Source organism: Mastigoproctus giganteus, chromosome 2 (assembly GCF_048544385.1).
Source record: "Mastigoproctus giganteus isolate SK-2022 chromosome 2, ASM4854438v1, whole genome shotgun sequence".
Classification (NCBI taxonomy): domain Eukaryota; kingdom Metazoa; phylum Arthropoda; class Arachnida; order Uropygi; family Thelyphonidae; genus Mastigoproctus; species Mastigoproctus giganteus.
In genome coordinates this window covers 100,817,412-100,831,689 of record NC_143576.1, presented here as the reverse complement: position 1 = coordinate 100,831,689, position 14,278 = coordinate 100,817,412, and the positions used below count along the sequence as shown (strand labels likewise).

Sequence of the window (14,278 nt, the reverse complement as noted above, 5' to 3'; positions counted from 1 at the left end):
TAACAGGGCTTATGGAGACGTGGTGCCACCCGGAAATTGGAGATGATGAGTTTCAGTACGGCTAGTATAATGTATTTAGGAAGGATAGGGTAGATAGAAGGGGTGGTGGGGTAATCTTCTTATCAGAAGCGGCGGCCTGAGTGCGACGATAGCTTTGCCGGATTCAGACGTTTCACATACTAGTATAGAATCAGTATGGTGTGAGATAATTGGAAACAAAGGTATAATGCGAGTAGGAGTAATCTACAGACCATGTGATTGTGAAGATTATGACGAAAGCCTCTACATGCAAATGGAATGGGCGAGTAAGCGTCAATGTCTTATTATGGGTGATTTCAATTTGCCTCTAATTGATTGGAGTAAATGGGAAGGAAACTCGACATGGGGAACAAAATTTTTAAATCAACTAGATGACTGTTATTTATATCAACATGTCAGGGAAAGTACTAGAGAAAAGAATATCCTAGACCTCATCATTACCCATGAATCAGATGACATAACAGGGCTGACAGTAGAGGAACCAGTAGCAGGAAGCGATCACAGAGTTCTACGGTGGATGATGATGAGAGAGGTAGCAGCAGTAAAAGGCAAAGGAATGGGTTTTAATTTCAGAAAAGGAAATTACGATGCCTTAAGGTACTACATGGCCTCTATTAACTGGGTAGATATCGCGCAGAGAATGAATACACTTGAACTGTGGTATGCTTTTAAAACATTAATCACAAATGTCTTGAATGCGTATTTACCATTAAAAAAATACTCCACGAGGAGGGTTCCAAGTTGGATGAATAGTGAAGTTGCCACATTACTTGAACAGAAAAAGATGGCATGGAAAGGTTACAAAGCAATAAAAAATACTGAAGCCTATAACAGCTACAAGATGATCTGTAATAGAGCCACAGAAAAGGTTCGACAGGCAAAGGCAGTTTATGAGAAATCACTAGCAAACAGAGCAAAGAGGGGGGGATAAGGAATTCTTCACATATATAAATGCCAAGAAGAGCACGACAAACCAGATCGGACCTTTACGTAAGGGAAAGGGGATAGTATTAAATACACCAGCTGCCGTTGCAGATGAACTCAATAGTTATCTTTCAACAATATTTTCAAATGAAAAACCTTTTATGGCAATGGAAAATTGTGGGAGTGAAGTTGAAAAATATGTAAGTAATGATATTGAAATTTCGCAAGATTATTTAATGAAAAAACTTTCGAGCTTACAGGCCAGTAGGACTCCTGGAGTTGATGGAATATACCCTATAATCTTAAGGGAGATGGCAAGTGAGTGCATTGAACCATTGAGGCTAATTATGCGAGCATCACTAGACTCTGGGAAGATTCCCTTGGATTGGAAAAGTGCCAATGTATCTCCCATACATAAGGGTGGCTCTAAGAGTGAAGTGGGAAATTATCGACCTGTCAGTCTGACTTCACTATCATGGAGGCAATGATCAAGGGTGGAATTCAGGTTCATTTGGATCGAATTGAAATTTTCAAGGATACTCAGCATGGTTTTGTAAAGGGAAAATCATGTTTAACAAATCTGGTTCGCTATCTTGAAAGGGTCACTCACAAGCTGGATTTAGGCAATAATTTCGACATTGTTTATTTAGATTTCAGCAAAGCTTTTGACTCAGTCCCACATGAGCGGTTGCTTTATAAGCTAGAACAGGTTGGATTCACTGAGAAAATCCTTAGATGGATAGCAGGATAGCTTCAGGGCAGGAGGCAGAGGGTTGTGATAAATGGCCATTCCTCAGATTGGGTTGATGTAAGAAGTGGGGTTCCCCAAGGATCAATATTAGGACCACTGTCGTTTTTAATTTTCATAAACGATATCGATGAAGGGATAGAGGGCGTGATGTCTAAATTTGCAGATGATGTTAAAATTGGTAGAGTAGTTAATGATCACTGCCAAGCTGAGCTTCTTCAGAGAGAGACCTAGATAGGCTTCAGGAATGGTCAGAAAAATGGCAGCTATGCTTTAATCCAACAAAGTGTAAGGCATTACACGTGAGAAACAGTAATCCCAAAATAACTTATTCACTTGGTGGAGTTCAACTAAACCCAGTACTGGAGGAAAGGGACTTGAAATTCGACATGAAATTCGCTGAGCATTGTAAACAGGTTGCAAGGAAGGCCCATGGTGTCCTATCGATGATCTATCGAACTTTTGCAAGTAGAGATAGGGACGTGATAATCCTATTATATAAGGCTTTTGTTAGACCACACTTGGAATACTGTGTTCAAGTATGGAGACCGCACCTAAAGAAAGACATCGAGCTTCTTGAATGGGTGCAAAGACGGGTAACTCGCCTAGGGAGATCAGCAAAAGGGCGTCCTTATGAAGGAAGACTTCGAATATGTGGGTTGCAGAGTTTGGAAACTAGATACCTTAGAGGAGATTTGATTCAGGTGATTAAGGCTCTGAGAGGCATCAGTAAAATGAATGAGGACAAAATTTTCAAGATTATAAATGATGCTAGAACTAAGGGACATAAATTCAAGTTATGGGGGGAAATGTTTAGATTGGCCTGCAGGAAGTTTTATTTTAGCCAGTGAGTTATAAATTACTGGAATAAGTTGCCTGCATGGGTGGTAGAGGCTGACAGTTTGGGGAAATTCAAAGGTTATCTGCATAGTACCTTCGGGTGAGGGAGCGCATAGGATGATAGGTTTAATTTCCTTTTCTTTTATTATTATTTTTTTTTTTTTTTTTTTTCATTCTTTTATTCGGTTTTTTTTTTTTTTTTTTTTTTTTTGACTGGTGCAGCATAAGCCATAGGCTTTCTTTCACCATGCAGCCATTACTAATACTAATACTAATATCAAAGTTATTCCCTGCATCCAGTTCTTTGGTCACTGCATCATAGTATCCAATAAAATTGGTCAGGCAAGACTTTCCCTTAACAAAACCATGCTGTGTCTGAGCTATAACTGAAGTCTTGTCTAGATGATCCTGCAATGCTTCTTCAACCAGTGCCTCCATTAATTTTCCTGGATCAGAAGTGAAACTCACAGGTCTATAATTACTTGTGTCAGCCTTTGATCCTCCTTTGTGAATTGGGGTCACATTAGCACATCTCCAGTCTATGGGTACCTCCCCTGAGTCCAAAGAAGCTCACATAATTATGGCTAAGGGTTCGCTTACTTTCTTTGCGGCCTCCTTTAATATAATTGGATAGATCCCATTCACCCCAGGTGCCTTTTTTATGTTTATCTTCAACAATTTCTCTTCCACTTTCCTCTCAGTTATTACAAAATCATCTAGCTCACTGCCAGGGTTTACTTCACCTCTGGCATTCCATTTCCTGAATAACTCCTCATGAACTAATAAACTGGCTGATACTGCATAAGCTTGCTTTCTTGCATCAAATGCCTCTACTAATGCTAATGCTAACTCCTCTGGCATTCCCATTCCTGATGCAAAATATTCATTTAGTTTGTTAGCCACCTGAACAGGATCCTCAACTGTTGAAACATCAATATCCAGTGGACCAATCTGGTTCATCCATTTCCTTCTAGAGTATACCTTCTAGAGTATTCCTTCTAGAAAAGAGTAAAGAACTCTTTTCTGTTTTTCTTTGCATCCTTTGCCAAGGATTTCTCATAATCTGCCTTTGCCTGCCTAATCTCCTTTGTGACTTGGTTACAGACCAGCTTATATCTATCATAGGCTTCCATGTCACCCATTAATTTATATGAATCCCATGCATTTTCTTCTCTGCCATATGTCTCATTAGTTCATCTGACATCCATTTAGGCCTAAACCTTGAACAATCTTTCTTAGTTGGTATGTAAAGCCTAGTAGCTTCCAAGATAAATTCTTTGAATGCTTCCCATTTTGAATTTGCTGTTGGTAACATCATCAGTTGGTCCCACTGTATAGAATTTAAATACCGTTTCAGACCATCGTAGTCGCCTTTACGAAAGCAAAAACCCTTCCCTTTACCCCTGATGGTAGTTACCTCTTTGAGTAAATCCCATTTCAGCACACTGTGGTCACTGCCACCTAGTGGTTCCTTTATCTGCAGATTCTTAATGCATGAAGAATCACTACTGATAATCAAATCAAGAGTATTACTCCCTCTAGTTGCCTCCTGAACATGCTGATGTAGAAAACAATCATCCAATAAATCTCCAAAAGCCTTGCTAGTAGATGAGTGACCAACCCACAAATTCCATTCAATATCTGGGAAATTAAAATCCCCCATTATAAGACTCTCTGATTTACCGTCCCATTCTATTTTCCTGTACAGTTTCTTATTATACTCATCAGAGTCATTAGGCCTATAGCACACTCCTACTCTCAATTTTGATCTCCCAATGCTTATGTCACACCAAACTGACTCGACACTGCACTTTCCAACGATGTCGACTGGCTTCACTTCCTTGGATTTTATGTGTTTCTTAACTAATAACATAACCCCTCCTCCCTTCCTATCCTGTCTATCCTTTCTGTACACATTGTACTCCCCAAATTCCAGTTCTGCATTCCTTATATCTCTGATATCCCAACAATATCTGCCTTTGATGTTTTGAGCAATACCTCAAATTTATTTACCAAACTCCTAGCATTGGTGTACACGCAAGTATACATGCACCTGTTCCTATTCTTAGCTACCTTAACAGAACCCATGTGTTTACTTGTACCGCAATGACTCCCAGCAGTCTCTGAAATATCCTGCATCTTGTTTTCCAGGTTGCTGCTCATTCCAAAAAAACAGTGCACGAATCACTTTCACCTCTGCCAGTGGCTACTGTTAACCTATTAGTCCTTGTATCCCCCCCAAGCTAGCAGTTTTCCGACCCACTTAACACTACCTCGACAGCATCAGCAAATATTCTTGCACCCTTTCTATTTAAGTGTATCTGATCCCTGTAGAAGCAGACTCTCCTGTTAACAAGTACAGACCAGGCTGAAACAAATTCTATCCCCTGAGCCTTGCACAATATTTCCAGGGCCGAATTGATCGACAAGGCTCCCATCATATACTTCCTCCTATCGACAAGGCTCTCATCGTATACTCCCTCCTAAATAGAGAAGCTGTGTCTGTCTGTCTGCTTTTTGGAAGCCTGTTCCAAGCAGTCAATTTTCATTTTATCTCTCTTTGGAAAAACAGTTCTTGGATCTATTTCATCTAGATAGATCTCCAGGACGGTTTCGGTTTCTTCTTGACTGGAAGTTTCATTTGTATCCAAAAGGAAAGAGTCAGTATGCTGTTTGCTAACAGGATTAGATAGTTTGCTAACTTATCTGTTTGAACAGGTCTTATGGGAGTTGTATGAACAACAGGTGGTATCAAGACTGGTGTGTTACTAGATCTATTTAAAGTCTGCTGCTTTGAGGATTAAGGTACAGAAGAGAGTAAAGATCAAGCCCATTCAGAAATAGAGATGCTTGGTGGAATTGATGTATCAGTCTGAACTGGTACAGAATGAAATCTTTGAGCAGCATCGGCATATGTATGTCTTAGCATCTGTTGTTGTAACTGTTTTCTTGCTTCTGAAAATATTAGACTTTCTTTTTTATCTTATATTTCCGGATTTTTTTTTTTTTTTTTTTCATATTTCCACTGATCACATGTTTTAGAGAAGGCTGGGTGACTGCCATTAGAATTGGGGCAAAATGAGGACTGCAATTTACAATCAGCTTGGACATGCTCTTTCGATCTACAGTTAGAGAGCATGCCTAACTGTGGATCACCTGCATATCACCTCAACAGACCGTTTGAGAGTGTCCAAATTTCTGACACATAACATCTTATTGGGCTTGGAATATACAGGCGAATGCGGCAGTTCAAATACCCAGCTTTCGCTGGTGAAGGTAGGTTCTGTGAACTAAATGTCAGTATGATGCTGAAAGTTGGAATAAGTTTTACCATCTTTCTTCAGCATAATTCTCTTCACTTGTGTGACCTTCTGATCCTTACAATTCATTGAAAATTTCCTCCTATGAGACATTCAATAGGTCCCATTCTGAGATGACACCTTTGGAGCTATTGAGTGTAGCATGTGATGCCACCTTAATTGGAAATCCACCAAATGTAGCAAGTTTGAGCAGGGACTCAGAACGTTTGGAGCTGGTGGTCTGAACCAGTGGGTTGCCAGTTTTAAGATGTCGCACCATTCTCAGGAAATCTGCTATATTTTTCAGACATTTCTGTATGAGAAATGGTGATAGATTGCCTATGGTCTGGTTCATTAAGGAATGCAGGATCAGGAAACTTGGATGTTCTACTCGGGAAGTATCTGTCTTCACTCTCTTTCAGTTGGTTACATCATCATCAGGTTGGTAGACTGAATTTGCTGTCTGAATCAGGGGAAAATTGTTGTAATCTATGTTTTGCTTTTTTTGGCCCTGGAGGTTTGCTTTACCATCCAGGTTTCCGGCCCCACCATGGGGAGGCAGGAGCAGTGCCACAAGGTAACCAAGTGGCTGAGCTAGTTAATTAGTACTTCTAGAAAAAGAAACAGAAAGGTGGCTTTCCTTTCTGGGCCTCTGCCTACTTCTTGTAGTGCAAAAGAGCTTCTCTGATATACAAATCATATACAAATTTTGCAAAAAATAGAATCTGTTTGCTGATATGCTCTTCAGAGAAAACACTTTCAGAAATGTACTAGAATCGCTTGGCCATGAAACACTTGGCACCCAGGGCCAGGGATGAGAGATAGAGAGAGAAATGACACTATCTATTAAAATACAATAATATTTTGTTCAACGGTTGACATTTTAGCATTCCATTATCTGTTATTTAATCTCAAAAAGTTTCATTCTTCGTCAATATCATCCTTTCTAAATCTCTTCTTCACTTCCGAGAAAACAACAATTTTAAGTTTCCATTCCTGGGTGATTGTTTGTGTTAGACAGTAGTATTAATTTGTCAATCACATTTATCAATTTAATTCAACTTATACCAATTTATGTGCCTCTGGCCAGTTAGGTTAATGTTCACAATTTTAAGTTTTTCTTTCTTTCCTTTTTTCAGGTTTGAGTTTGGTCCATCCACTATCTTATATTGTCTGGTATTCTAACACCCACAGTAGTCAGTTTTTTCCTTTGGCCATAATGTGGCAGTCATTTCATACTTTATCCTCGTATACTTTTCCTTTAAGCTATGACTCATGCTAGTCATGTGTTTCCAAAAAATGGACCAATTTTCCCAGTAGCCTGACCCAATTATATATAGACTGAGTTTGGTCTGACCAAAGGCAGACTAAGGCAATGCTGGCAATAAGCCTACAATTAAGATAAAGGTAAGACTGAAGGATAGGCAGATTAAAAAAGCCTGTGATTAAGAGTGAAAAGAAAAGTTTCAAGGAATCTTTGTGTATATTAATACCAGAAGGAAAGTGATAAATCACATTGGTCCACTGGATATGAATGGTATGGTTATTCATGATCCTTTACAGATTATTATCAGATTACTGATAAACTGAATAAATATTTTGCATCTACATTCACACATGAAGAAGTTTTTAGAGATGATCAGCAGAAGTCTAAAAAATACTGACTTGAGTTAAATGATTTTATAATAACAAAAGGTAAGGTTGCTGATAAAGAGAAAAATTACGGAAGCAAAAGAAGAGTGGATGCTAGAAAAATCAACAGAGATCACAGAATCAGAATGAAGGCATGATAATTTCCATTTACATGAGAAGCTAAAATAATTAACAGGAAATACAAAGAGAAGGATGCCATATACAACAAAGAATGCTCAGAATCAATTAGTTTTAAGAGGTGATGACAGAAGAAGATGTGGGAAACTTACATCAGGATGCTTTTGACGATTCCAGACAGGATGTAAATGTTGAAATACCTATGGAGGAAGACCTTGAAATATGCTCTGGGAGTGGCAAAGTCTGGCAAGGCAGTTGGCCCAGATCAAATCCCAATTGAAATAGTGAAACTTCTAGATGAAGAAAATCTGAAAGATCTAACCAAAATGTTCAATTAAATATATCTAAATGGAACACTACCTAACGATTGGTTGAGGTCCTTGTTCATCCCTCTTCCAAAGAAGAACAACATCACCTCATGCAACGATTTTCATCTTATTAGTCTGATGAGCCACATGTTGAAGCTGCTGCTACGGATAATCCCACACAGGATTTACAAAAAATGTGAATCAGTAATCTCTGACACCCAATTTGTATTCCAAAGCGGACTAGGCACAAGAGAAGCTCTCCTAGGTATAAATGTGTTGTTACAAAAATGTAAAGAACACCAGAAGACAGTATTCATCTGCTTCATAGACTTTGAAAAGGCTTTCGATCGGGTACAACATGTAAAGCTTATATAAGCACTTAAAAAGCTAGATCTTGATGGATGGGACATCAGACTCATCAAAGAAATCTATTGGAATCAAACAGCCACTGTAAGTGTTTAAGAGGGTGAAACTGACGAGATCAATACAGTATTGTATTCTCTTGCCCATGCTATTTAACATCTATTCTGAAGTTATTTTCCAAAAGCCAATGTGGGAAATGAAAGAAGGAATTAAAATAAATGGTCAACTGATAAATAACATATACGCTGATGATACTGCTATATTCGCAGAAAATATATATGACCTTCAATTGCTTTTGGACTGTATTAACAACAAATGAAATGATATGGGTTTAAGAATCAATGTCAACAAGACAAATACATGACCGTGAGTAATTCTCCAGTAAGCCAAGTCCAGCTATTATTGAATGGAGCTCCAATAGACAGAGTGACTCATTTTAAATACTTTGGTAGTTGGCTAAATGCTGATCTAGATCCATAAGCAGATATAAAAGCAAGAATAGAGGTTGTGAGAAATGCCTTTACAAAATACAGAACAATGCTGTGTCACAAAGCTCTAGATCTGTCAATCAGACTGAAATTCATTAGATGCTATGTGTGGTCCATACTTTACATGGAGTTGAAATTTGGACGCTGAAAACATCAAGCATGAACAAAATAGAGGCCTTCAAAATGTGGATCTACAGATGCATGCCAAAAATAGCTTGGATAGACAGAATTATCAACATTGAAGTCTTGAAAAGAGCAGGAAGAAACCGTGAATTGTTGAGCTAAGTGAAGAGAAGGGAAACTGCCCACCTGGGACACATCCTTAGAAAAGTGAAATATAAATTGCTTCAAGTAATAATAGAGGGGAAAACAGAAGGAAAGAGAGGAATGAGGAGGAAACTTTCTTGACTGAAAAACATCTGCAACTGGACTGGAAGATCAGCTGAGGATCTTTTTCATCTTGCCCAAGACAGAGAGAAGTACAGCGTGGTGATTGCCAACCTCCAATAGGAGACGGCATCAAAAGAAGAAGAAGAAGAAGGTTGTAGAGAAACTAATGCTGCTAAACATGAACAAAGCACCTGGGGCTGAAGGAATCTAACCAATAAAATTTTTAAAAAAAGCTGCAAATAAGGTAGCTAAACCTTTGGCCATAATAATGACAGCATCCTTAGATTCACAGATAGTACCTGTAGATTTAAGATGTGCAAATGTATTCCCTATTCACAAGGGAAGTGGGTAACTACTTCACCCACTTCCTAAGGTGAAGTGGGTAACTACAGACCTGTCAATTTAACCTCTGTGCCTCAAGGAAATAATAGAATCATAATATTACATAAAGAAGTAATGCAAGATCATCTTGATAAGAGTGGAGTCATAAGGCCATCAAAGCATGCTTCATAAATCCAATTAGATACTATGAGGTTGTCACAAAGGAATTGAATGCAAAGAATAACACTAACATCATCTACTTACATCTCGGTAAAGCTTGATAATGTAGCACATACACAATTGTTGTATGAATTGAAGCAATGTGGCATTAAGGGCAAGTTATTATTACATACTGTTAGATTAAATTTTCCTTTAGCCAAAGAGTGATTTGCTGTTGGTATAAACTCCCATATAGTCTCATGGAATTGGAAGTTTATCCAATTTAATGAGATGTTTATACTTGAAAGAAATGGGTAAATGAAGTGAGAGAAGTTGACATTGGTAACTTCATTTAATTTTAATCTATTTTTATTCCATTCTTTTTTTTTTTTTTTGGCTAGTGTTATAAAAGCTATCTTCCTTGCATTATTCTGCCAATAATAACAATAATACTAAATGTAAGCAACATGTACAAATTATGATGAACATTAGAAACTGCTTCAATAGTTCCCAATATAAAGATTTGAAAACAACTAATAAAATGAGAACTAAATAAAAGTAGTGTTAGAACAAGAAAGATGAAACCTGACACACTGACACAACTAAATGTTTTGATGCTAGGATCAGTTTTGCTGATAATCCTTTGTGAGAGTGCATGGTGAATAAATAAAGCAAATATGAAACAGTATTGAAATAAACTCAAGTTTTCAAATAGAGTCAATATTTCACAGTTAGTGGCTTCCTATTACAACCTAGCCTACAATACCCCAAATTCTTATTTTGCTTTGAAAATATTTATAACCATGGTTAATAGTAAGGAAACTAAATCAAAAATGGGGGTAGAAGGATGGGGGAGATCTAGGATAATATTAGGGCATTGCTGTAGTGACTGATCACTGTGGCAAATGCAGTTTTCACACAAACAGCCAAAAGTACAGAAAAGCCACATTAACTTTATAAATGATATTATTCTGTTATACTTACAGGAATCATAAATATATGACCAGGAGGACCTGGCGGACCATCTGCACCAGAAAACCCATCTTTGCCAGGATCTCCCTGCATATTAAAAAAAATGAAAAAAATTCTTAATGAAAATGAAATTAATGACTTACAGTCTCTTCTAAATAGATTAATAATGCAACTGTTTATACTTCAATACTATAACTGAACAATTTTTAAACTTTACCAACCTAGGAATTACTTTAAGCTTTAAAATTTTTTCACAGGTCCCACCACCAAACTCAACAAAGTTGTTTCTGTGCTATAAATGTTCTTATATTTATAGGGAAACTAGTATATCCATCGTATAATGAGAGGAAAAATTTGTATAAAAAATTTGCCCTAAGATGGACTGTTTTTAATAGACTTTTTCTCTATGTATTTCTCACATGAAAATTTTTCTGACCTTACATAACTATCATGTGGGGATGGGGGCTCCAAATTGCTTTATTATTTTGCAAAGACTCATCATGGGCATTTAGCATTAGTAGTAACAAATGATACACAGAATCCAGCTTAATACAGCATCAGCCAAAAAAAAAAAAAAAATTCACATATCACCTGTCCATCTTCTCTAATAATTTGTCTAGTTCCTTCTTAAATTTATTCCTGTCTGCAACACCAGATGGAAGTTGGTTGAAACAAGTGGACACCCACTGACTGAAGGTGAATATCCAAAAGTCTCCTGCAACCATTCTTCCTAAACTTGAATTTATGTTCCTTCATATGTGTAATCTGAGCAAAAGGCAGGATACCATCAGCAGTGAGCTTCAATTCAAAATCTTAAACATCTCATCAGATCTCCTGGCAGATGCCTAGTCCCTAGATGCTACAATTTGTAGAATTAAAGCCTTTCTTGGTAAGAGCACCCTTCTGTTCACTTCATTAATTTCATTGCTCTTCTCTGCACCCATTCCAACAGATCACATCCATCCAAAAAATGAGGTGTACAGACTTGTATGAAGTACTAAAGATATGACTTGGCTAGTCATATCTTTATTCATATAGGCCAGTCATATCTGCCTTATATGACAGGGTAATCATCTCCTTATTCCTGCTGGCAAATATCACTGACAAAAACCATGAACTGCCTGGTAGCTGTCTGCACTGTTCAGAGAACTTCATATCTGACTGCAGAATTACCCCCAGGTCTTTTTCATTTTCTATTATCATGAATGTGCTACCACACAGTTGGCCAGTTAATCTGGCATTACTGCTACCCATAATGCAATACCTTGCATTTATCAAAGTTAAACTTCAATACCACTTCTCAACAGCTCATCTGCCCAATTTTTCTAGACCTTTTGCACTCATACTCTGATTAATGTGGTTAATCACCCCATCAACCTTCATATCATCTGAGAACCTAGATATAAGCGTGATAGGCCTTAATCAACAAATAAACAAAAGAACAAGGAGCACAGTACTGAACCCCAAGCGGATCCACTCTTCATGAACTAATAACATAAAACTCAAGAAGAGCAGTGCCCATTGATAACAATTCTCTTGTCTTTTTCCCTTCAAGCATTACTTATCCGTAACAGAGATAATGTCACTGCTATAGATAAAGTGATGTAGAATTGATGTTATATAGCAGTAATAATATCACTGCTATGGATATTATCCATAGTAGTGGATTATCCTATTGTCGATGATCCTGCTCAGGTGGCTAACAAACTAAATGGGTATTTTGCATCTACATTCACATATGAGGAGTTATTCAGGGAGGGGAATGCCAGCAGTGAATTAAACTCTGACAGTGAGCTAGATGATTTTGTAATAACTGAGAGGAAAGTGGAGGAGAAACTGTTGAAGATAAACATAAAAAATACACCTGGGGTGGATGGGATCTATCTAGTTATATTAAAGGAGGCAGCAGAGAAAGTAAGCAAACCCTTAGCCATAGTTATGAGAGCTTCCTTGGACTCAGGGGAGATACCCATGGACTGGAGATGTGCAAATGTGCAAATGTGACCCCGATTCACAAAGGAGGATCAAAGGATGACACAAGTAATTATAAACCTTTAGTTTGACTTTTGTTCCAGGAAAATTAATGGAGGCACTGGTTAAATAAGCACTGCAGGATCATCGGACACAGCATGGTTTTGTTAAGGGAAAGTCTTGCCTGAACAATTTGATTGGATACTATGAAGTGGTCACAAAGGAACTGAATGCAGGGAATAACTTTAATATCATATATTTGGATCTTAGAAAGACTTTTGATACTGTTGCACATGGAAGACTGCTGAACAAATTGGAGCAGTGTGGCTTTGAAGGTAAATTGCTGCTATGGATAAAGGGATGGTTGAGTGGGAGAAGACAGAGAGTGGTAATCAATGGACACTGCTCATTGTGGACTAATGTTATTAGTAGAGTCCCTCAGGGTTCAGTGTTGGGTCCATTGTTGTTTTCTGTATTTATAAATGATATTGATGATGGTATATCAAGCTTAATATCCAAGTTTGCAGACGATACAAAGGTTGGCAGGGTTGTTAAGAACACTAATGACAGTACGCTGCTACAACAGGATCTAGAAAAGTTGAGCAGATGGCTGAGAGGTGGCAAATGAAGTTTAACATTGACAAATGTAAAGTACTACATATGGGAAGCAGTAACCACAGAGTAACATATCAACTCTGTGGTACCACTGACAGTGACAGAGAACGAAAAGGATGTGGGGGTAATTGTGCAGGCAGATATGAAGTTTTCTGAGCAGTGCAGACAGTCTGCAAGAGTAGCTCATGGTGTCTTGTCAATGATATACAGGAATTTTTCTAGCAGGGATAAGGAGGTGATTATCCCCTTGTATAAGGCAACAGGCAGGCCATACAGGTCTGGAGGCTTCATTTCAAGAAGGATGTAGAACTGCTGGAACGAGTACAGAGAAGGGCAACAAGATTAGTGAATGGAACTAAGGGTTGCTCTTACGAAGAAAGGCTTAAGTTTTGCAAATTACAGTGTCTGGAGACTAGGCACCTGTGAGGTGATCTGATTGAGGTGAATAAAGCCTTGAATGGTTTGAGCATGTTCAATGCTGATGGGATTCTTCCTCTTGCTCAGAATAATCACCTGAGAGGGCATAAATTCAAATTGAGGAAAGACAGAGGTAGGATAGATGTGCGGAAGTTTCCCTTTAGCCTTTAGATCAGGGGTGGGCAATTTTTTTGTCAGCGGGCTGAATGAAATTTTCGTATTATGACGCGGGCCAGAATAGAATGAACGATTTAACAAAAAAAATCAGAACCTAAAAAATGTTATATTACTTGAATTACCAAATTATTAATGTATTTAAAAAAAAAGTAAATACAATATTTAAATAGAAGTCAATTATAGATAGGTACAGATAAGAACTACAATTTGGAATAAACATTTTTATTGTTATGATAACAAAGTAAATGCAGAAAACAAAAACTTTAATGTGAGGGATTACATTTGGAATGTTCCTGATTTATGATTTCATCAAAATTGGGATTCAATTCACTAGTGGCTATTCGTAGAACTGCTCCTAAACTTTCATCCATTATTCTTGAGCTAATTTTGCTCTTTGTATTTTTCATTAAAGAAAATGTAGTTTCGCATAGGTATGTCGATCCAAAGAATGCCAAATATTTCTGTGCATTATCCAGA

At 37.7% G+C, this 14,278-nt stretch overlaps 1 protein-coding gene across 1 annotated transcript in view; it reads right to left on the bottom strand.

The window, feature by feature from the left end:
* LOC150089465 (uncharacterized) overlaps positions 1–14,278 on the bottom strand; it is a 1,372,165-nt gene that overhangs the window by 1,178,234 nt on the left and 179,653 nt on the right. The window contains exon 8 of the mRNA XM_090389992.1: positions 10,634–10,708. Coding sequence (XP_090246118.1) covers positions 10,634–10,708 — 75 coding nt within the window. The remainder of the gene's footprint in view (positions 1–10,633; positions 10,709–14,278) is intronic.